This window comes from Muntiacus reevesi, chromosome 3, assembly GCF_963930625.1.
Source record: "Muntiacus reevesi chromosome 3, mMunRee1.1, whole genome shotgun sequence".
Classification (NCBI taxonomy): domain Eukaryota; kingdom Metazoa; phylum Chordata; class Mammalia; order Artiodactyla; family Cervidae; genus Muntiacus; species Muntiacus reevesi.
The window spans coordinates 218,307,279-218,333,334 of record NC_089251.1 but is presented as its reverse complement, the minus strand read 5'-3'; the positions used below and the strand labels follow the sequence as shown (position 1 = coordinate 218,333,334).

Below are 26,056 nucleotides of genomic sequence, written 5' to 3'. Positions count from 1 at the left end.
CTGATTCATATTGATATATAGCAGAAACTATCATACTATTGTCAAGCAATTATCCTTCAGTTAAAATTTTTAAAAAATAAAATAAAAATGGAGCTAGGAAGCCCCCAAACCATCAAGAATTTGTTCAAAGTAACATAGTAAGTAAATGGCAGAGCCTGGATTTTTTTCCCCATGTCGGCTCAGCACTAACCCATCACCAGACTCCAATTTGCTTCCATGAAGTGGCAAAGCACTTTGAAGGTAACCCATCATGTAGAGGTGCTTGAGAAAATGATTTATGCCTGGGTTACACTGCCTAATAATAATTCTAATCCTGGCTAGAGTCAAATGTTACTGGTCAAAACACTGAACATGTACCCAACTCATAACTAACAAGAGCATCACAACCTCTGTATGACACTTGGCCTGACAGTTCTGATTGAACCTGGAGGGGGCACTTCAGGGACAGAGGCTTGCCACATCTCCCCATGACTGCATCTTTGATTTGTCACTGGAGATTTGTGTGCCACAGGGGCATTAATTAGTGTCTCTGGGAATCAGCAGAGGATCATGTTTTCCAAAGTCTCATTTATGTAAATAACCACTTCAGTACATAAATGAACCACTTCTTCCTATTTCCAACCTTATTCTCATCTGGAAGAGGCAACTTAGAAAAGTTACGTTCAATGGAAACATTAGTTTTGCCGTTACCTGAATGATAACACAGCTTCTCTTTGTTCTTAGTGGGCATTTAAAAAAGGTTGGAATGGAAACTCTAAAGCTGACATTGCCAACTCAAATGTCAGGTAGGTAACAGGATCCAGTGAAGGGAACCTGGATTTAAATGTGGGGAACTAGAGGCTACTTGATATATCTAGACAGGGCAACATCTATTTACCGTTAGCTGGTTACTGCCTACTCTTTGGGGTGCCAGCCCTGTGATGCCAAAATGTCTGATATTTTGAGATGTGTCACATATACAAATTTTTGTGAACACTCACAATGTTAAAATGCCAGTTCAATTAAAAAAACAAGAAGGAAACCTGGACAGACAAAACACATTTTAGGGACAGTTTCAGCATGCAAGATGCAAGTCTAAAGATCTCTGAGAACCCTTTGATCTTTATTTCAAAGGACTTTTTCTCTTCCTCATGTGAACCTATCTTCTCTCCATAAAGGCACACAGTTTCTGATCTGGTAAAGCTCATGCTCAAAAAAAAATTTTTTTGGCTATAAGGAACTGCGTTGAGACTATTTGTAGGGTTCATTTTTCTGTGTTTCATTTTTTATGGGATATTACATGTCAACTGAAAAAGAAATAAAAATTCTAACAAACTTTAATAGCCTTCAAATTAAGTTTAATTAGTAAAAATGTAAAGTAAATGATAAGTAATAAGATGATTAGTCAAATATAAGTTGATTTAAATTTTGTATAACATTATAAACTGTCAAATAGTATCATTTCTCATTTCTAAGGGTCTGGTGTGATTCTTTTTTATAATATTTAGAAGTGTACTGCTTCACTTAAATATAAAGAAGCTTACCATCAAGTTTTAAGAAATATTTAACAAACTTCACAAAAGTTAAATTGCAGATAAACCAGAATAAACAGAATATTTATAACTTGGTAACAAGAACACTATTTCCAGAGATAATCTAGTGTTTTCTAAAAGGCAGCAAGTTGTTTGTTAATTTATAATAATGTAAGAGTCTAAAATTGAAATTAATCCCACATGAAAAAAATCTGAATAAGAAAATTCATATTTAGCTATATAACAGAATGTTTTCACACTCTCAGTGAAATGTGGTAGAGACTACATTTCCAAATGTATGACTAACAATTGTCATCTTCTAAATTTTCAAATTGATAACTAACAATTGTCATCTTCTGACTTGCCACATTATGTTCTCAATTCTAAATAGTTAGTCACTGAAAAGGCTCTAAGATTATAAAGTGAATTCTCCTCAGGGCCAAGCAGATAGCATAAATTGATGGGAGACACTGCTACTCCAACCAAGGGCTTTCAAATTCAAAATTTTAAAAACACCATTCCAAGCAAAAGATACCTATGGGCAAAATTGGATCATTCACTTGTTTGCACACCCTACTCTAGACCATTAGCCTCTTGTCACAAGAATATACGAAATTGATACTGTCTTTAAATAAATCCTTGAAGCATAAGTAAAACGAAGCCATTGGAGTTCTGGGTATATATTAGTGATCTTGGGAAGCAAAGACCTTCTAAGACTGGCTTCAGCAAGCTCTCAGGCAGAAGGTGGGGAGCTCAGAACTGTAAAGGTCAACATGAGTAGAGAAAAGCTCAGATTGACAAAGGGTGCAAACAGATCTCTTTAATGCATCCAGTATCTAGTTTGGGTTTCCTTGTCCATTCTCATGGCATGATTTCTGTCCGATTACACACACATGAGAGAATTAGGAAACTATGGGGTCTAAATAGAACCTATTTTGTGTATGGCCAAGTGCAGGCATACTTAGAGACACTGCAGATACCATTCCAGACCACAGCAAAATGCTAATATCACAATGAAGCCAGTCACACAGATGTTTCTGATTTCCCAGTGCACAAAAAGTTTATGTTGCCACTATACTTTAGTCTATTGTGTCTAGAACATTATGTCTAAAAAATGTACATGGCTTAAATAAAAAATACTTCATTTCTAAAAAATCCCAAAGTAATGACAAAAGTAGCATCAAAGATCACTGATTGCAGACAGATCACTATAACCAATATAATAATAGTGAAAAATTTTGAAATATCACAAGAATTACCAGAAGGTGAGACAGAGACATGAAATAGCCAAACGCTGTTGGAAAAAAATCTCCCCAATTCACTAGACTCAGTTCAGTTCAGTCATTCAGTCGTGTCCGACTCTTTGTGACCCCATGAATCACAGCACGCCAGGCCTCCTTGTCCATCACCAACTCCCGGAGTTTACTCAAACTCATGTCCATCGAGTCAGTGATGCCATCCAGCCATCTCATCCTCTGTCATTCCCTTCTCCTCCTGCCCCCAAACCCTCCCAGCATCAGGGTCTTTTCCAACGAGTCAACTCTTCAAATGAGGTGGCCAAAGTATTGGAGTTTCAGCTTCAGCATCAGTCCTTCCAATGAACACCCAGGATTGATCTCCTTTAGGATGGACTGGTTGGATCTCCTTGCAGTCCAAGGGACTCTCAAGAGTCTTCCCCAACACCACAGTTCAAAAGCATCAATTTTTTGGTGCTCAGCTTTCTTCACAGTCCAACTCTCACATCCATACATGACCACTGGAAAAACCATAGCCTTGATTAGATGGACCTTTGTTGGCAAAGTAATGTCTCTGCTTTTTAATTTAATATGCTATCTATGTTGGTCATAATTTTCTTTCCAAGGAGTAAGCATCTTTTAATTTCATGGCTGCAATTCACCATCTTCAGTGATTTTGGAGCCCAAAAAAATAAAGTCTGACACTGCTTCCACTGTTTCCCCATCTATGTGCCATGAAGTGATGGGACCAGATGCCATGATCTTAGTTTTCTGAATGTTGAGCTTTAAGCCAACTTTTACACTCTCCTTTTTCACTTTCATCAAGAGGCTCTTTAGTTCCTCTTCACTTTCTGCCATCAGGGTGGTGTCATCTGCATATCTGAGGTTATTGATATTTCTCCCGGCAATCTTGATTACAGCTTGTGATTCATCCAGCCCAGTGTTTCTCATGATGTACTCTGCATATAAGTTAAATAAGCAAGGGGGCAGTATACAGCCTTGACGTACTCCTTTTCACTAGACTCAGGGTTGCCACAAACTTTCAGTTTGTAAAAAACAAAAACAAAAAAAAGGCAGTCTATGAAGTAACATAGAGTGAAGTACAGTAAGGGAAATATACCTTTATTCATAAATATCTAGGAGTCACTTTGCTCTACATGGAGCTAAATCCTTAAACTAGTCAACTGACTGGTTTATTACAAAATCTGGATATTACTGTATTTTGGCCCTAGTTTGTCTATGCAATTTGAAGCAATAAGGGTTAAGAACTTGGTGAAAATTTTGAATGTTCTGTTAACTTCTAAATTAGTTCTATGTTCAGTCTTCATATTGAAAGCATAAACAGTCCTAGATGTCAAGCATACATTCTAACACTTTAATTTGTATTCATAAAATTATTATTTCAACTACTCCAGTTAAACATTCATAATAAGTTCACGAAAACTACGGAAGAGGGACTAAGAATGGGCGACGGATAAAAAGGCATTATACATTGAACCAGTTGGGAACACTTGTACCATGACTTGTTACCAAAGAAAGAACTTTAATAAGTTGTATTTGCTAAAGGAAATATTGTATTTACATGGGAAATAGACCACAGGGTGCAAAAAAGAGTTTAAAGTATTAATAGACTAAAATCAGGTCGCTGCTGCTGCTGCTAAGTCGCGTCAGTCGTGTCTGACTCTGTGCGACCCCGTAGATGGCAGCCCACCAGGCTCCCCCGTCCCTGGTATTCTGCAGGCAAGAACACTGGAGTGGGTTGCCATTTCCTTCTGCAGTGCATGACAGTGAAAAGTGAAAGTGAAGTCACTCAGCCGTGTCAGATTCCTCGCGACCCCATAGACTAAAGCCCACCAGGCTCCTCTGTCCATGGGATTTCCCAGGCAAGAATACTGGAGTGGGGTGCCATTGCCTTCTCCAAAATCAGGTTGGAGTTCCACAATTTCACATTAAAAAAAAAAAAAAAAGCAAAAAACTCTTGTTTGAGACTTACAACCCACAGAAATGCATCTATAGGAAGAGACAGTGAAGTTCTGCTATTTCATAAGTATCTTTTAAGCACTATATACAATATCTGTGGCAAGGTGAAAGGTAGGCAATGCTAGTATCAGTATGGAGGATGAGGAAGAGCAGGTGGTGACATTGATGACATCTAAGAAGCAAACAGGATGAGTCTGGGCATGAATCTATGCCCAGATTCTACCTCATTTGAAAGTAAATTCTAAGAGAACAGAGAACCTTTATGCTTTGTGTCCCCAGTTTTCAAAGCAGTGTTTGATAGCTGCCAATAAATATCTGCCAAATGAAAAAGAATGGACTAATGAATGAGCGAATGAAAGTAGTTGACCTGCTCACCCATTTTCCACTCTGGGACTTCTTAAAGGGACACAAACAGAGCCTGCGTTGGGATGATCATAACTTTGCTAGCAGGAAATTACTAACGAAGGGACCTTAGAACATACCACTGGATGCCATTTTCTAGGATTTTTGTTATGTAAGATGGAGTACTCCAGGGTAACATTATCAATTATAATAATGGTCCTTTATATTCAGGGTTTTATTATCTAAAATGTGTTACAGATGAGAACCAAAAGATGCCAAATTAATAATCTGTGTGACAGTAAAAATCTTATTCATTAGTACTTTAAAGACAAGAAAGAAAATGTCTTTTTCTTTTCTGAAAGTATAATATTAAAAGTACGGAGGTTAAAGATAGCACATCCAGGAATGTAAAGTTCTTTCCGTTCTATTTGATCATGTGTTATTGGCATTGACGCTGTCAATAATAAATGGTGAAAGAGGACGTTGTCATGTAAGGTTACCCACTGTCAGGCTATGATCGATAGGTAAGACCACAGTGGGTGATGTATTGTCAAAGCTAGGTTCACTTTCTCATGGATCAGTTCGTCTAACCTGAACTAAGCCTATTTATTCATTATCCTTTCCCTGATGATTATTGACTACGCCTTGAACACATTTTATTTAAGTACAGAATATCACTACTTATCAGTACCTCTTGCTATTTAATTCCTGTGATCTGGCGGTTGGACCTCTAGGATTTGCCCCCATGTTTCGATGTTGGTGTTTATATTTGAGCAAACAAAACTGTCACTTTGTTTTCCTGTCTTCCTTTATTGGGTCACTTTGTGCTACATGATATGATCTAAGACAATTCAATGCAAGGAGACACATGTCCCTTCTCATTGGAAATATGAAGTCTGCAGTTTCCTTTTACCCTGTGGGAAAGAAAGCAGGTCAGGTGTCCAAAAGGAGTGGAGGAAAGTTAGTGTCATCACTATTCCTCCTCCTCCTCCATAGAAACAAGATTATGAGGCAAGAACAGCACTGGTTTCTTCATGAAGGAATTAAAAAAAAAAAGAACAGTACCATGGTTGTTTGTGTTTATGGTACTGTGGAAGGCACTCACAATAAAAATAAGACTAGTACTTCTGGACATTTTCAAAGACATTAATAATCAAATATTTTCAAATCTCAGGGAAACTAGCTTATTGAAATCATCTCCTCAGAGACAAAAGAAATAAAACACTAGCAGCCATTGTCTTTTTTTTTTTCCATTTAGAAAGTATAAACAATTTATTTCCTTTTGGTTTTCAGAACCAGACTTCTACAACATTTTGATACTTAAAGACCAGAATTTGGCTTTGTTTCATTTTAAGTTTTATGTCACCCAAAAGCTGGTATATAAAATAATTTGCACATAAATGAGTGAGAGGTCTGAGTCAGTCAGTGTAATCTTATCAAAGGTATTTACATGCGGAAAAATGTACCATATCATGGTGACTACAGGAGCTACCATTAAAAGAAAAAAAAAAGCTTGTGTTTCTCAAAAAAAAAAAAAAAAAAAAAGAAATGCAATAATAATAATAATGAGGGGGAGGAAGAGAAGTAGTAAAGCAACTTCCTCTAGGGTTTTTTCACCCTCCCCAAAGACTCTCTTCTCATTGTTTATCTCCCATTTTAGCATATCCTTAAACTTGCTTGACATATGACAACTATACATCCTATTACAACTCAAATTCCATATCTCTTCCCCAATAAACTTATTGCGAGTGCATTGGAAGTGAATGGGAATCATAAAAATCCATCATCACAAAGAAGAAGCATATGAGTTTGTGCATAAAGAAAATGGCATCATTTCTGGGAGAGAAATGTACATCTGCTATTACATGCATGCATTAATATAAAAAATAATGTCTTTTTTTCTTACATAGTGTTGTTTGGAGATGGTTCTGCTTATCAGTTTTTAATATGCTCTTTGAAAACTGACATGCACTTTAGCCACATCTCTTTAGGAACACAGGGATTCAAAGGCTGGATAACATACTTTCATGCTTCCCAACACAAACCTGAGAGTGTAATTAAACAGATGGTAACAATAAGCTGGATCTGAACACATGAGGGACTAGAGAGTCCCTTATTAAAAGCCTTACACACTGAAGGGTGGTGGAATGACAACTCTGGGGAAGTGTTTTAGCAGCCAACACCTTTATGTATGCCTTGGTCTCAGAAGCAGAGGCTAATCAACTCTTCAGAGATGGGCTTCCTACCACCTGGGAGAGGGCACACATGAGGTCCCTGCACACTCTGAGGAACAGAAATGCAGTGTAGATTGTGTGACTCTAAAGGAAAGTGACTCTTCCTCAGGATTGCCTTCAAGACATCACTTTTGGACACATCAACTTTGTAACTGTTAGTCCGCCTTATCCCCACCCCTCCTACACCACACACACACACACACACACACACACACACACACACACACACACACACACACACACACACACACCCTGAGACCTAATTTGGAGGACTTCTGCTCCAACAACACAAGCTATCATCTTCTATGTGAGGGCAAAAACAAGGTACTAGACATCTCTGATAACACAGTTGTTCTGAATATTTTCAACCTCATTTCTGGCAACCAAGTGATCTATTTATTTCATCCCTGAAATTTATTGGAATTCTACTTATTTCTCAGATCTTAACATTGTCTGTTTGTGCTGAGTTAAATCTATTGCAAGAAGAGTGCTGTAGCAATCTGGATATTTCAGCTTGTAGATATATGTATGTAACTCTTTTTCCTAGAATATAAAAATAAGCTCCAATATATAAATTTTATATACATGTTCCTCTCACTCTGAAGTGAGAGATATATGTATGTATATTTACTATATATGAATAACACAAAGAAAGGATCCACTATAGGCAAGAAAGGATCTTATTACTGTAGAGGTTTGCAATGTTATTGTGCAGTCACGCACACAGAGATACTATTTTCCCATTACATAAGGCACTTACAACCGAGGGGATAAAGTCAGGGTTTGTTCTTCTGTTTCCCAATCTGCTTCAGTTCTCTGCTTCACTTGGCAAGTTGAGTGTCATTTATAAGAAACATTCCACATCAGTACAACAATGATTTAACTTAACTAAGTGCTAACAATCAAAGGACAATATTCTGAACATACTGTGCTTTAGGTTAATCAAAGTTATAATGATGATCTATGAAAAGAAAATTTTTGAAAAGTGAGGCAAGTATTAAAATGGGGAAATGTACAAGGCACATAAAAACAGAAATGGCAAACATTATTTAGCAGCTTGCATTTTACCTCTTTGTGCCTATAATCATCATATAGCACTGTCCAGTTTTAATTTGGGGGTTTTGATACTTAATAGTATAAAAAACCCTGGTGGCTCAGTGGTAAAGAATCTGCCTGCAATTCAGGAGACTGTCTGCAATGCAGGAGATGCAGGTTTGATCCCCAGGTAGGGAAGATACCCTGTAGAAGGAAATGGCAACCTATTCCAGTGTTCTTGCCTGGGAAATCCCATGGACAAAGGAGACTGGTGAGCTACAGTTCATGGGGTGGCAAGAGTCAGACACAACTTAGCAACCGACCCACGACGACCAAGTTTAAAAAGACTGTTCCCAGTTTCTGATACAACTGTACCTGAAATGACTCACATCATCTTAGGAATTTGCCATAAATCTCCCTTAATCATAGTGACTGTGGTTCCAAAATTATTTTAAGGGTGAAGAGTAGTATATGAATTAAATAAGAGATGCTGTGAATGATTTGGTGGAAAAGCATAGCTGCTGCCACAGAGAGTATTAGGTAACCTTTTTTTTTTTTTTTTAATTAGAATGTACACTTTAAGATTACTGATTATGAACATCAGGGGACCTGAGATTTTGATTCATCAGTAATTCTCCTTTATGTCTACACTAAGATGTAAAAATGAGACCTCTGTCTCAACTTGGTATTTCAGAGCCTTTACACACTGGTGCAGAAGCAGTTTCACCTGAAATCTCTAGTACTGCTCTGCCCCCTTGTGATGCTGCAGTGAACTCAACATAAGGCCCCGCTTGCCTTCATCTTTGTACATGCACTACAGAAAAACCCCACTGTCACTTCTCACTTTTCTGGCAAGTTCAAGGTCAGTGTCTAGCTATTTTCAGCTCATCTCGTCTTGATCCATGCAGAGAAATGACAAGGTAACGTGATTCGGGGTCAGCTGTATTACAGGAACCGTTACATAAACGGAGAAAGTGAAAATCAATCCTAGCTGACAGTGACTTCGGGATAATCAACGCTCACTGGATGCCTCTGTCAGCTCGCCTGCGTCAAACACCGTGTGACTTCTGTCAGATCTTTTTAATAAAACTATATTCTCACTTTCAGCAACCTAAATAAATATTTCTCTTGAGCTGATTTTTTTAGACTCTGTTAGCCTTGCAGATTTGTAAACTATGCCAATAACACTGTGAAAAAAATTAATGCGTGATACCCCTGTCCTACAGTTTATTATTGACCTGAGATGGAAGTTACTGCTCTAGAAACACCCGTTTTCTGAGTGATCCAAGAGAGTTCTTGTACAGACGTCTTTAGCACTGATCTCAACACCTTCCCCATCATCATCCTCAGCCCTATCTCCTCTCTCTTCCTCCTTGTCTAATAAAACACCTTAATCAACCATTTCTTGTTGGGAGAGTATTTTCTCCTCCTTTTCAGATGTTCATCATTGCTTTCCTTTTTATCTCTATATTTTCTGCCAGGACATTTTCCCCTAACACAGAACTGGAAATGCAGTATTTAACAAGATGTTCCAGTTTAGCGGCATTCCCACTGACAGCACCTGATGTATCAGTTTAGGGAAGGACCTATTTTTATCCCACCCACCTTGTGCTCCCTTGAAACTGTGAGGCAGGCAGTATCCCATTGAAGTACAATTTACCATAATATTAGTTGTCAGTAAATTCAAAGACGGAACTCCTAAAGCTATAAAATGGATTAGAAGCAATTTAAAAAAGAATTAACAAACTAGAGTAAGAGTATACTGTCAACAAACAAATGCTCCATCATAGGACTGTAATTTGGAATTTTAATTACCCCTCTGCTTCTGTAACAAAACAATGTCTGAACTGGCAGCGATTTGAATCTCTCACAGGTCATTGAGCATTCTAGTTAATTACTCTATGAATAGCCTGTTTTTCTCCCCTCTGGAAACACGTTTCTAATGGCAGTCAAGGTCTGACAAATGTGTCATCTACATAATTAGCTAGGAAGCAACACAAAACATTAAACATGCTTTGTGCCGACAACTATCAAAACATTTCATTTGTTGTCAATTATTCATTACTTTGTAGGTTCTGAAGGGGTTGTTATTATGGAAATAAGTCCAGATGCTAACAAGGTTAGAGTTTTGGATTCAAATTAGTAATCAGAGGACTAACTTAAAAAAAAAAAATGTATCTCATGTACATTCAGCGCCATGTTCAATCAGTAGGAGATTATAAACAAATTTAGCTATGCTCAAGTTAAAATGGAAACCGCGCAAGCTCGAACATGAACTCAAGAGCCCCAGCTCATTCTTTGAAGTACAGACTCTACACTGTCAATGAAAACTTCCCCAACCTTTGGCATGTCCAATTTGTGCTTGGTAAACAGAGTTAAAGACTTTCACAGCATGAGATGACATAGGATGGCAAGGACAGGAAAGGAATCTCTAGTGGTTTGGATTCTTCTTTCCTCCCTCCCAGCCCAGGGCATTTTATGTAAAAGTCAAAAATCTAGCTAATAAATATTTTCTTCTGCTTTAGAGCAGACTGCTTACCTTAGGTAACCTTTGAATATCATGATTTCTTTCTTTTTTTTTGGGGAGGGCTATTTCTGAAAACTTCTCTGTTATTGTTTTAATATTGTATATAAAACCAAGTGTTGTCTTGAAAGCAGTAGTCCTAATGTATATAGAGGATATAAAAGGATTTCTCAACAAAACTGACCTCTCAGTGGCAAAGAAAATTGCAGTGGAAGACACATTATTTCGTAGTCCTATCTGAGATTTGGATCTATGGAGAGTCTCACTCCACTGTCCTCCAGCTTTTCCTCATAAACCAAAATGGCTTACAAATGTCATCCACAATAGTTCGATAAAGATTAGGAACAAAACACTGTCCTTACATTGATGAGATAAGAAAGATTTAACTGCAGAATGCAGTGTATAAGAACAGTTCGTAAGGCTTGTTCTCCAATCAGGAAAATAGAATTCAAATTATATTTGTGTGTGTCTAGAATTTAATTGAGATGATCAGTTTGTTTTCCACATAATGTTTGATTAGATGCCTGTACTACAGAGCTAGACAAAAAGAAAAGAAAGAAAATAAATTCATTCTATCAGGAAAAATCAGGAAGACCCATTATCTACAACATGTGCAAAATATGTCAGGAAATAATTCTACCCTGAGCTCTGAGAATGCCCAGTTAATAAAAAAAGATCAGCCACTCGCTAAGAGAAAATAATTTTCTGTATCTGTATTTTTCAAAGCAAAAAGGCAGCCACATCTTATACTAAATAGGACACATTAAAAATAAGCTTTAATAATCTTTATGCAAAAGGAAACTAATCCATTTTCAGATCATACGATCCACAGCAATAAAAGGAAATCATCAAACTAAAAACAATTTTAGAAATGGCTGCAGACTCTCATTTAATTAACATGCAACAGATCATATATTTATGAGGAAGTCAAAATATTTAGGAAGCCTATAATCCTGTAAGCCTTAATGTGGTATAAAAACAACAAATAAATGCAAAGTGTTACTGTTATACATGCCTGCCTGATCAATGGTTTTCACATATTGATCTATAAATGGAGTTGACAGTCTGTGTTGGCTGCACATTTTCCAAGCAGTGCTATTTTTGTATAAAACCAATACGGGCAATTACCTTTGTTTGAGATGCCAAGTCTTATCAATTCAATGTGATTTAGTGTCATTTTAATTGAATATCAGGATCCACTTCAGGACAATTTATACAAACAAAGCCTCAAACCTAACTATAAGCTTGATTTGAAGTAAACAGGGATAAGTCCTACAGCCTCATAATATTTCTCAAAATCTCTGCTAAACAGAAGGCTTATATTTTTAGTAGCAATTTTTATGTCTGCCTTTTTAGCTAGCCACAACTTTGGCAAGTATCCTATAATCACAGAAGTAAGAAACAAAGGAAAATTGTTTCCTTTTTCCCCTTATAATATATTGAAAAGAAAAATGAAGGAACACTGTCTGTTAACAGAACAAGGAATCTTGTATGTTAATGTTTAGAAATGGCTTGATCTAAGTCTTTGTCTGAACACTAATAAAAATAAAACATTTTCCTGTCTATGATGGCTATGAATGGAGTGATGCACTTCTGTGGGGTTTACAAGCTGGAAATGGTGAATATTCATACATGATGCTGCTTAAGACACCAGTACTAAATGCCAGAACTGCTCTGCCTGCAAATCCTATGTCTGCGGTTTCCTGACTTGGGCTATTTAAATTCTTCATTAATATCTATTTTCAAGCTGTCTAGTAGGCTGGGCATCCCTCTTACAAATAACATCAAAGTCACATTAAACCTTTTGTATTAGGTATTCGCTGGATTGCACATTAGCCTTTTTCGCCCCACACTTTACTTGCCCCTGTTTACGCTCACTCAGCCTTCTGCTTCTGTATTTAGCACGTTCGGGTAAACCGTCAGTCCACCTTTAAGAGGTCTCTGGTGCTTGGGGCAGGGGGCGGGGAGATAACAAATCACTGAGACCAAAGAGCGTTCCCTCCCCACCAAACCAAGACCTCCAGATCATTCTCACAGATACGCAATTTTCTTACTAACCGTGTCATTCCATGTCCAAACTTTCCATCTTGCCAACATTTCTTAGAAAGCAAAGTGGCCTCTTTGAATTTTGAAAAGGCGTCAATCTTATGAACCACATAAAAATGATTTTTTGGTGTTTAAAGAAAATGATGCATGCCACCAATAAAATACTAATGGACTATTGATACCTGTTTTACTGGAATGCTTCCCTGCAGCATTTAGGCAATAGAAACTTTTAATTCAACAAGTAAATTCACCTGTGTTTGCAGAGTTTAGAGTTGCATAAATGTTTATATTGGCATTTCAAATACTCCTCGATTTAATACATCAAGGACATAGGCTCTTATGACATATATAGGAGAGTTTTATATTATGTTCTGAGTTTACAGTCTTACTACACACACTTTAATTAATCAAATTTAAAAAGAGGACTTTATAAATTAATGACAAAATTACATAATAAATCTGACCCTAGAATTACTATCATTTTTTATAATAAGTTAAATCATAGTAATGTAATATCAGATTGTGTTATTATATACTCTAAGTCCTTGTTAATTTGCATAATTGGTGTGCCAATAACGAATAGTATATATATGTCAAATATATGAAATAGGGCGCATAATACATATACAGTTTCTAAATACTCAATTTTTTTCTGTACAGATTAAATGTATTTGTCTCTGTTACAGAAAATCATGCTATGTGTGAACTTCTGCACACATTTTAGTGTATATCTTTGCCCACTTTTCCTAAGTTCAAAATCTCCCCCTTGACCTTACCCCAACTTCCAACTTCTGAAAAATCAAGTTCTTAGTTTAGCTTGAGCAGATATCTTTAACAGGCTTGTTTGAATAAATATGCCAAAATACTTTACATTCTGTCAGTATCTAGTCAGAAAATTGTGCATGGAAAAAAGAGATGAAAAGAACTGAGACAGAAAGAAAATTAGTGCCATGGCAAGCTTTCAATACAGTATCTCTGAGCCAAGTTTTCTTGGTGAAATGACATATCCTCACTAAAATACCCCTTTTATATAATTATGCACTGAGCACACATAACCAAAAGTAACTTTTATTTTTGTTCCTTATCGAGGAATACATATTGCCGAGGCTAAGAATGCGGAAACAAAAGCTGGGATAATTATAGCTAATTTAACTTTGGAAAACTCTGATTCTCCAGCAGTCCAGCATACAACCCCCCAAACTAAAGTTATGTAACAAGGTAATATCAACAATGAGAAACTGCATGATAAAATCCTGCCCAAAAGTGAAAAATGCTAATTTTGTCTCATTTAGCAGCTGGATACAGAAATGCTCATTAGTTTTAAGAGGGTTAATCCTTTTAACTTTTGCATATTGATATGCCAATTATGCCTAATTGTACAAGAGGCATCAGTCAAGGTAATAGTGCATAAACACATGAAAGTTATTAAGTACATCCCAACATGTAATAAAGTAGGTGTTAATTGGTAGCTGAGTTCTGCGGGCTATTGAGGTGGATAATTCATTGAGAGATGGATCACTTGTAATTTCTCTCCATAATTCCTTTTGCAGTCTCATGCTGTGATGTTTTCATGCTTGTCAAAAACAACTGCGGCATAGTGCCTTTTGTTAAACACAGCCAATAAAATATGTTAGGCATCATTAAATATACTTAACTTTTAAACTTTTTCAAAGGTACAGTTCTTACTGATAATACATTATAGACATTCCAATAATTTACTCTAACCACTGTCTCAAGTTCATGGTTGAGGAACGGTTTAGCAGGTTTCAAAGTCAGGCTGACTGTCTTGTGCTTCCCAGCAGACAATACTTTTAAAGGAGAAAAGAAAGAAAGAAAAATGTTTCTCTCAGAACCTTATCTAGGGATATATTTCTCACTTCCAAAATATAATCACTGGCTTCCTCATGCTAAATCTGAAGAAAGAATAGTTACAATCATATATTCCTCAGGCTCCTGAAATTGTGGTGGGTTAATTTTGCACTTGACATTCAAGTGAAAAACAGGGAATAAATATAATCAGTAACATGCTACTCAGCAAGTTGATCTCATTTAATAACTCAGTTAGGGAGCTGAATATTTCATAGGCCCCTATGATATTAACAGAACACTCAATTAATAGCTCACATGTTTCTGCAGGGTGACTGGGACTCACAGGCTATCCCCGGCTAACCTATCTCTTGCTCTTGCTCTCACTGTGAGCAACAAAACAGATCCGGGGTCCAAAAGAGTGGCTAACATTGCATAAATAATTTTGTAACATCCTATGGCCTCAGCTGCAAGTTACCACCATTATGGAAGAAAATTAACCAGAGGAGACTCATTGCAATCAGTATGTTTAGTGGCTCAGGATGAGTGCAGGGGCAGGGACACAATTGGCAGTAGAGTTCATCTCTAACTATTTTATTTCAAATCTTCTTAATGACACATTATGGAGACAAAATGGCTTCCTCTCCAAACCTTAAATTGCCACACCATTTCCACTGCTCAAACTCATTCCAAATCAGACTGAAATTTCCAATATCATATATTGTTGGAAGATTTTTAAGGAAGCGATTTTCACATTTAAAAAATATATTTTTTTCTCAGTTTATTCTTAGCTAATTTTAGCCTCTGGCTCTTCAAAGTGATGTACTGTATTTGGAAGTACAAACACCACATGCTAGCATAACCTCATTATTTTTATGACACTGAAGCATGATAGTGGAGGCCCTTAAAATGAGTCAAAGGTGCTCTTCGGTCTAGTTCCAAATCCACTTTATCACTCTGGATTAAGCCCAGCTCTTCTTCTGCAACTGGGGATATTATTAAGATTATAAGTAGGTAAGATAAAATGCATTGCAAAAACAGTTTTCTCATGCACATTAGAAAAACAAATAAAACAAGGCTAATTAGCCCCCTCCCTCTTTTTACTTTTTATAAAATTCTATATCAGGGAACTTGGGGTATCTGACTTACAGGTTCAGTGACCTTCCCAGCGTCGGTGAGGATCATAGATTTACTTTGGCTCAGTCTGTCATGGTGGCTGTTGGCATTTTTGATTCTCATTTGCACAGCTCCAGTGCCTTGGCGCGTGGGATTCAGTGTTTCCACAGGGGTATCAGAATTTGTAGATTTCTGCATATTACAGTGTTATCCTGATAAAATATAAAAGCATTATATTATTCTAAATATACATAATTTTCTATGAAAAACTCTTGGTGGAGTGGACATCTCTATTCATCATTAAGGTACAAAAATGGCATAAAGTCTCTGCCTCTTTGAGTGGTGAAGTTAGTTACTTTGCCGTGTGTTTTTTTGTTTGTTTGTTTTTTATCAGTTGGGACCTCTATATTCTGACCGTATGCATGCCAGAGGATTTCAGTTCATATATAATACACTCAAATTCTGTGTAGTTCCTTAATTTGATTAAGAAACACCTAATGACAATACAATATGATCTCCCTTATATAGAAATGCTATTGCCAACTAAGCATCTTCAGGGTATATGCTTTTTTTCATTCACAATGTCTTTGATCTATTAGCCACCCGATCCCACACCACTTTCAGATACCATTACTGGCAACTTTTTTTTAGTGGGAAAAAAAAAACAAAAAACTGTGAATAAGGTCAAATTTAAGTGTATAATATTGGCTTTAGAGCAAACCAAGCTGGTCCCACTGACTATCAAATATGTTGGCTTGGCCTCATTAGCCTGGTTCAGAGTCCTAGCCCCCACCTCTACTTGGAATATCCACAGGGAAAAATTAAAATTCCTTTGTCCACTGCCATCTGCCAACTGAACTAGATTTAGTATTAATAACTTATTGGATATAATATTTATGAAGAAAGAGAAAATCAACACAACAACACTGTTTATTTATTTATTTACATTTATTTTATTGGAAGGAGTCTGATTCAGCCAGGAAAATCCAGCGTGGGCAAATTTTAAAGGAGTGGCTATGAAACAAGAATACTTCAGAAAAAGAAAACAAAGAAAATAAATTGGGTGCGTGGACCAAGAGGGCTTTTAGTTGCTTCCCAAATACATAATCCTTTTCAGCTGCTCCTGCCCACAAGTTCCTCAAATGAATACATCCACTCATTTAAAATAGAACATTTGCAATGCAAATATAGCTTCTAAGTTTCTAGAAACAGACCCGTTTCTAGCCTGCGTGTTGCCTCCATCTCTCACCGATATAGATGCTTCAGCGCTAACCTGGTCAAGTGGGTACAACATTGGAAAAAACTGTCATCAGTCAGTTTTAGAAGTCAATATAATCCTAAAGAAGGATTATATTTTAAGGAGCCAATTGTATTGGTACCTCTACATTGGTTGGACAGACAACCGGGCTAGAATTGTGGCAATGTTCTGGTTGAGTGGACACGAAAATAATTGGGAAAAAATAAAAGCATTTTAATGGGAGGAAAAGTGGTATCAGGAAAAACTGATACCAATTAGGCAACTGAGTGATAATTCAAAGAAAGTTAATATTTATTGAGTATTTACTATGTGCCAGGCATTTAGCTGGTTTAATCCTTACAAAGCTCCTATGATATTCACATTATACTCATGTTTTTATAGAGGAGAAAAATGAGCACTGGAAGGACTAAAAATTTTCTTAAGGACAGTGAGCTCAAAGAAGTGGAATATTTATTTTACCCCCTCACTAAAAAAAAAAACCCAAAACGACCCATAAGTCCACCAACAGATGAATTGATAGAAAAATGCTGGTTTATCTACATGATATAACTCAACAATAAAAAATGGACTACTGATGCATGCAACTACATGGATGAATTGCAAACTTCCTGGGCAGAGTAAAAGAAACCAAGCCCTCTCCCTAAAAAGTTCTCATTGAGTACTTATGATTTCACTTATACAATATTATTGAAAATACAAACTAACAAAGTAAACAGACAAAACAAAGATTGTCTAGGGACAGGGTAGACTCTGGATACAAAGAACCTTTTGGGGGTGATGGATGTGTTTGTTATCTTGGTTGTGATGATGGTTTAACAACAATATGCAAGTATTAAAAATGATCAGGTTGTACACTTTAAACAACTGCACTTCATTGTACTTTAGTAATATCTAACTTCTCCAGGGGAACTTCCTGATCCAGGGATTGAAACTGGGTCTCCTGCATTGAAGGTGAATTTTTTACCATTTGAGCTACCAGGAAAGTCTCAACTAAGTTGTTTACAGGATAGTTGTATTAAGAATTCCTGAACCAAATTATTTTTCTACTTATTTTATTTTCATTTATTTAAAATACATTCATTTTCATAATCCTATGAGTGATATATTTTAAAAACTTATTTAATTGAAAATAAAAAGACTTTCGACAACATTGGAAATACAACTTTGAAGTAATAAAATAAGGAAGCCTAACCCCCACTATTCCATAGAAATATGATTAGAACTATATTTAACAGAATTTTCAAATGGATTGAATCTGACCACTCATGTATGCATAAGGGAACTTACCTCTATATATAACTAGAGTAAGATATAGAAGGTTAAATATAATTTAAAAAAAAAAAAAGAAGGTTAAATATATCAGTGTGTTTTAAAAAGTAAATGCAATCAAAGGCAGATGATATGAATAGTTATTTTTCCATATACCCCAGTACAGGATAATACATTTTTGGTTTTATTCTGTGTATCATTTATTATCGAGGCCATCAATAGCCAAGAAGATATTATTTCAAAATAAAGCAAATTTCAAAATAAAGCAAATCTATGGATTTTTTACATTGATAAAGTGCTACTAATAAAAGCATGATTTTTTTTCAGAGTTTCAGTGAATGAAGTAATTATGAATGAAACAATGAGAATCTAGGCACTGTGACTGAGACCTTGGATTCATTATAATTAGACTAGTTGCATAAAAAGAACTCATGAAGACTTATAGTGGCAGCAGTCTCTAATGTCCACCTTCATGACCTTGAACAAGTCCATGGCCCCTTGTCCTATCTTTGGAAGAAAACTGAGAGTGAGGGTGCATGGTCAGCCGAGAGTACCGCTATGATCTGCACCGTCCTTTTCACTTCCAACACCGCTGTGCTGGGAGCTGGGAGCTGGAGAATACTACTGCAGATTCACAGAGCTCCCAAGTTTCAGGCAAACAGGCAGCAATGTAAATGCTTTGGTATGATCTAGTGCCCAAGGGATGTGGATGATGCTTGAGGAGAAGCAAGGATTAAACACACAAATCTTTCCCAAAAGAATCTGGATTCTCCTTGGAGTTCATTCAAGGCTTGATCTTCCACATTATTCATTGGATTTGTATTCCAAAGATAGTGTGCTTGTCACCCTGATGAGGGACATACTCTGGCTAAAGCCACTATCTTCTGACCAAAAGCGTGAAGCCACTGAATTTACATAGCATCACCATGTGCCATTTATAGGAAATGTTGCTTCCTCAGACTGCACACATTTCAGCATCAAATCAACATCTGCATTCTTGTATTGATTTCACAATTAACCCATAATTTATTTGGGGACAGGTTTCCGTCAATAGACTGGATTTCTTTAAAAAGACTCTTATCTGGCTTCCCCACCTGTTTTCTAGGGGACAATCAGCAGGAAGGAATTTCAAAATTCCTCCTTTAGATCTTTCTTTCAGCTGCTTTCCCCCTACACTGGTTAATGTTATTTCTCTTCTCTCACTCTTTCCTCTAGCTATCACTTCCTTTCCCAACTGACCTCAGTTCATATTTTGTTGAAAACACATTGCACTCTTATTTTTTTCTCTTTATTCAACATCTTCTGTATTTTGTTTTACAAAGGTATTCCCTTGATACTATTCATAGTTATTCTCATATTCATAATATGGTGGTTTCATGTTGCTCTAAGAAGAATACAGAAAATGACACAGACTTCCTCTTCCCCACAGAAAATAAATTACCTACTTAAGGTTTATTGAGACTTTCCTGAGTGACAGACACTACAGTAGAGGTTCTTTTTTGTGTTCTTGTTTTTTGTTTGCTTCAACCAAGTACTTTATAGTAGTTCAGTGAGTGTGCTAAATAAATAAATCAAATTAAATGAGAAAAGAGTTGTGCCCAGGTGGGAAGAGAAGCAATGGCATTAGACTCTGGTGGAATGGTGAGGTGTGGAGAAAGAAAGTCTACAAAAGAAGACCAGCCAATGCTGGAGCTAAATTAAGACCAGTTGGGCATTTTGGGCAAAGGGCTTGGTAGTGCAGAGGTATGCAAATAATTGCAAAATTATAAGGTAAATTTTGACATGTGTTATGAAGAAAAACTATAATACCAAGAAGTTGAAGGAAAAGACAAGTGCTGGATTTCATGAAGGAAATGGCATTTAGTCTCCATGTGGGTAAGTCTGATTATCTTGCTGTCCTCTCATCAGGCTGAAGGATTAACTGAAAGTCTCAACCCTCCTAAGCCAACCAGTGCTATAGGAGGCAAGGTATTCTAGACACTCTGAGGAAGAGAATTTGGGAAGAGGGCTTTCCTTGGCATAATACACAAACATCTTGTATGGATGAATTGAGTGCAAGACAGAAGGAAGCAGGACCCCCTCAGCAGGAACCGAGGAAGGGGGAGGACAGAGGAGGAAGGAAACATAATTGCCAGAAATGACAGTTGCACTGGTGGCTGTGAAACTTCTAACTGTTGTACTCTGTGGGTTCAGAGGTGATTTATTCTTTTTCATCCTGTTAGAAACCTCTCACACCAAGTGGATAAGGCTGTTTTACTCCAAATTTTGCAAGTCATATTCAGATCCCACTTACAGTTCTTTCTCTTTAGACTCCTTCCACTTTCCCATTTTCCCCTTGCCCACACCCTAATATTCTTTTTCCTCTACCTTGAACACTATGATCCTCTTAACATTTTGACTGCCAAAGCCCTCCCATCTACTTAGGCCCCATCTCAACCACAGGGTCAATATTTCTGAAATGCCATCATCAATTCTTACTTACATTTTTTACTTAATCCATCTGCTCAGTGAATCACTTAGACGTATATATGGGAGAGGAGTGATTATAGCAATTAACACAATACCATAAATGATTAGTCAGATTTCACATTAGCTCTCAGGAACCATTTACCTGAGTCTCACACTGGAAAGTCTTCTGGGAACACATCTTATAGTAGAAGAGCTTTGGTTATTCTACTTCGTGTGTGTTCTTAAGTACCTGTAGAGGCAGCAGCATTTGTGACTAAGGATAGGAGATCAGGATTGTATTCTAGTAAATGGTGTCTCCTGGAGTTGTGGGATGTGATGGCCTGCCATGGTACTCTAATTTTTGAGTCTTTATGAAAGAAGTTTCTAGGGGAACAAAATCTATTATAAAGTGCCCAACTATGAGTCGAAAGAAACCCTCAAACCCCAGGGTCCATCATGACTTGCTTCCAGCATCAGGGGAAGAATATAATTCCAGGAACCTGGAAGTATTAATTTCAGGATGTGTTAAGAGAGGCAATGAAGAGTTCTAATCAGTGAGTCTTTTCATGTTATGATTCCAAGAATATGCATAGGGTTTTGAAATCATATTCTGTTGTTCCACCTGTATTTTCATTTCTCACTGACACTCAAGTTTTTAGATTTGGTAGAGTATATCGTAAAATCAACAATATTTTTCTAGACTTGTGCATGTGTGCTAAGTCACTTCAGTTGTGTCTAACTCTTTGCGACCCTGTGGACCATAGCCTGCCAGGCTCCTCTGTCCATGGGATTCTCCAGGCAAGAATACTGGAGTGGATTGCCATGCCCTCCTCCAGGGAATCTTCCCAACCCAGGGACTGAACCTATATCTCTTTTGTCTCCTGCATTGGTAGGCGGGTTCTTTATACTAGCTCCACCTGGGAAGACCTTTTCTATGCTTATTTCTATACAGTTTTAGAACATCAAGCATTCTGCTAACTATATGTCATATTAAGTTTGTTTCATGTGATCTACATGCTTATTCAGTATTTCCTGTGTTCCTTCTATAACATCTTATCATCATCATCATCATCACTGTTATTAAATTCTAATAGAAAAAAATGATGACTAATGCATTTATACTCTTACAAGAGGCACACAGAAGCATGGTGGATGCCTAAAGAAAATATTGAAGAATTAGTTCATTTTGTGTGTGTTTAAAATGTCAGTTTTATTTTACAAAACTGTCCAAATAAACATTCTTGAGTTAGAAATTTAAATGTAAATCACTTACGGCTGCCTTCGTAATTTCTCTAGACTTCCTGATTTTATATGTACCAAGAGAAGAGCAAGAATAGCCTGTGATATTACACTAGTTCCACTTTCAATACTGTTTAAAAAACAGGAAACAGTGATGAGAATGCACTTCTTAAGAGCCCCACAAACTTTGGCTCTGCTCAACAGACTTGGCTCAGTGATATTTTGGGTCTGATTTTCCCACTCACACTGTAAATACCTAAATAGGAATGAATGTGATATTTCATCTAATTCCAGATTTCATAGCTGCTCTGTCAATTATCTGTTGCACTCTGTTAATTACATTAAGTTTGAGTAGCATGCCCTTTTGAGTTAGAAAGTTTATTTTTGACGTCTCTTTCCCATCAGAAACAATAAAATAAAAGCATATTAAGAATTATTTTAGTTAGGAGAAACTGAATGGACACTATGAAATTATTTCTGTGCCGCAGAGCAGAGAAAATTAAAGTTGAAGGATATTGATGGTTCTTCCCCCAAAGTGTCCCAGCCTGTTCAAAGTAGTCCCAGGGCAGATCTCAAGTGCTGCATCTCCAAACATCCTTGCCTTGGTCACAGACCCCCAGATTAGGTGGAAACTGTGTCTGGAAAAATAAGGTAACAAGAATTCCAAAGGAAATCTGATGGAGATCTGGTGGATAAAATGATCGTAGAGCACCCATATTAAGTATAGATCATGTAAGTCTTTAATCATTTACGTCCCTGTGCTTCCTGACAAAACCATAAAGACTTAATAAATATTTGCAGAATACAGAAATGGAAAATAAATATGGAACCTAGTTAAGGCCAGAGTATATAGCCCAGGAAAGCATTACCAATAGAAATGCTTCTAATCAAATTTATTTCTTATTTTAAAAAGAATATGTATAACTTACTCTGGCCAGTGGGTCTAAGCACCAGTGAATAAGGATATTTCATGGTAAGTTAGAGGCTGCAAATAAGCAATGCTTTTCATACCCTTTGAAGCCAACATTAAAGTATATTTGGAAAATCAAGCAAAATTTTAAAAATATGAACATTAGCCTATTTCCATTTCAGATAAACATTCTGTTTCTATTTTTTAAAAAAATGACCACATTTATGACCATCTTGGGATTTAGCAGGGTTCTGTGTTCTAACAGTAGAGAAAGTCTCCCTCAAGTTTCCATTTTCTTTGGGTGCTTGATATTTTTTCTCTACATGGAAGGACTCTCTTGCCTGACATGGATTCCCGCTAAAGACTCAGTGAGAAGTATCTCAGAGCTAAGTTCTGCGTGTGCCCCAGTGTCTTCCCATTCCTTGGGTGTCAGCTTGGGTTTCCACTGTGTGGCAGTGAGCTGAATGGCCACCACAACCACCAAAGGCCAAGGTTCTCTCTGCCTTAACACACAGGAACTCCTGTGGCAATATGACCCCATTCCTTTTCCGGAATGTGTAGGAAGAGCTTTCTCCAGGTTACTAAGAGTGTGTGGAAACTCCACAGACAGACAGTGTATCTGTGACAAACTCATTTCTGTCCCCCAGAAAGATCTTCTGTTGATCTGTGGTAAAGCAGAGCCTGTCTGTTCCCCTGTGGAAATGACTTGTGGCTGTGGTTGCTCCGGCAGTAACGTGTGGCACAACCTCCATGTTACACTTTCCTGATAGGTCAGTAATTAACTTGCATTGTGATTGTTTGTCATCTCCACCAGAGCAGCCATTTACCAAAATAACATTTTAATTTCACTTTCCTTCGAGTTTGCTTTCCTTTTCTTTTTTTTTCTCCCCCTGTGGCTTCTACATCTCTATTAAGTCTAATTTCCCCAGACCATTTTCACAAGCAGAGCAAGTGCAATAAAACTCAGTTTCAAAAATGTCAAATATAATGAGAAAGGAAGATCACAGTAAAGGAATTTGACCATAGCCACACCATTGGGTAACATTGTCTTTGACTGGACAGGTATTACATATAGGAAATGTTATAATAAGGCTTTGCATTTAGTTAACTTCTATCAAGAAATCTGGGTGATATGCTGCATTTACTGACAAAGTCAGGCAGTCAGCTTCATGGATAAATGGTAATACAGTTATTCTCTTTGCACATGGGTATCCTAAATGGCGAAAATGACAAGCAAAATATAAAATGTGTTTTAGTAGAATAAGTACTGAATGAAACTGTGGTAGGCGACCTTAGTATCATGCTCCTAGTGCTCACTCCCCGGGCACCTTAGCCCACTAGTCTCCATCCTACTGGGAGAAATGCAACATATTTTATATTTCAAATAATCATTGAGCCTCTACCCTGAGAAACAGACTTGCTAGGTCCCACAGTTTCTACAAAAATTATTACAAATTCTGGAGTAGAGTTGGACATACACATGTTTACTTACAATGGAGTCTGATTAGAGTGCAATAGAGAATAATGGGTCTGAGGGCAATTTCCGGTGATGGCGAAATTGATACCATATGATAAACTTGAAACTGTATGGTAAACAGGATTCAAGAGGCAGAGAAGGGATTTCAAGAGCAGTGCAGGCTGAGGTAAAAAAAAATTCAAGGAAAAGCAAAGTGAACATCTACAACACATAATAGAGGGGACTGGATAGTTTGGAAAGCCAGATACAGACAGTGGATTAGGACAACCGTGGGGCTTCCTAGGTGATGCCAGAGGTAAAGAACCCACCTGCCAATGCAGGAGAAGAGACATAAGGCTCGGGTTCGATCTCTGGGTCGGGAAGATCCTCAGGAGGAGAGCATGGCAGCCCGCTGCAGTATTCTTGCCTGGAGAATCCTATGGACAGAGGAGCCTGGCAGTCTACAGTTCATATGGTTGTAAGGAGTTGAACATAATGGAAGCAGCTTAGCACACATGCACAGAAACACAACTGCTCTATTAAAGAGTGTGGGCTTGTCTTATAGATTCTGGGACCTGTTGATGACTTTGTTAAAGACATAATCTCTTTCAAAAAGACTTGGTGAAGAGACCCAGAAGAATGGATCCCCTGTCACTGAGGTTGCACAATGAACAGTAGCATTTTCATGGGATGCTTCTTAATTTAACTTTGAATCAGAATAAATACCACCACATCTATCTGTAAACATTAATCTTATGATAAGAATCCCCCACAATCCGGGAAAAACAAAATCAAAAAACCTTCAAGAACCTCACTTTGAACTTTCAGGGGCAGGTTTAATGCTTCTGGTTATAAATCAAATGAAGAAAAAAATAAAGGCTCCATAGAAAAGACAAAATGAAGTATTTAAAGAAGAGAGGTCCAAGGACACAATTACATCTTATTAAGGACAAAGAAGAAAAATAAAGTTAAGAGTTAGTGGAACTGTTTATGAATTTCCCACTGGTGATCAGGTTAACAGTTAAAAAAAAAAAAAGAGAGAAGAAAGAAAAGCAAATAGGAACTAAATGCTTGTGTTATTGTGTTATTGTGATATTCAGGCAGCAAAAGAAATTTTATGAAATGGCAATCTCCTTAGATACAGAAGAAAATCATAAGGGGTATAAGTAATGCAATTTTCTCTCTGCTTCCTCTGTCAGTTTTGACCTAATCTAGCAAGAAATGCTGAGCCATTTTCCGCCTCTTGCGTACAAGTATCAATTAAGGGAAAACAGGGTGACTATCTTAGGGCAGTGGATGATGAAATGTCACTTAAGGAGAAAGCATCAGCTCTACAACAAGTTTGGCAGTCGCAGAATTAAAAAACTGGCAAAACAAGCTGTCTCATTCTCTGGGACAGGCCTGACTCTCTGATCTTTGTTGGAAGTGTATCAAGTGCAAAAATACGCATTTCAACCTGTGATTGTTGTTTCCTGGAATTTCACGTCCTATAGCATTTATTTCCTAAAGGACATGACTCAGTTGCGAAGTCCTTTTATCAAGCAGACGAAATCTAATCACATGTTGATTGCAGTACACTAGGCTCCCTCTATCTCCATCTTGGCCCGCCCAAGTTAAAATATGGGGAAGCTGCATATTGCATAATTA

The 26,056-nt window shown here is 37.2% G+C and overlaps 1 protein-coding gene across 1 annotated transcript in view; it reads right to left on the bottom strand.

Annotated features, from left to right (window-relative positions):
• ARHGAP15 (Rho GTPase activating protein 15) overlaps window positions 1-26,056 on the bottom strand; it is a 677,158-nt gene that overhangs the window by 629,561 nt on the left and 21,541 nt on the right. Inside the window, exon 2 of the mRNA XM_065927842.1 lies at window positions 15,863-16,041. Coding sequence (XP_065783914.1) covers window positions 15,863-16,027 — 165 coding nt within the window. The 5' untranslated portion in view covers window positions 16,028-16,041. The remainder of the gene's footprint in view (window positions 1-15,862; window positions 16,042-26,056) is intronic.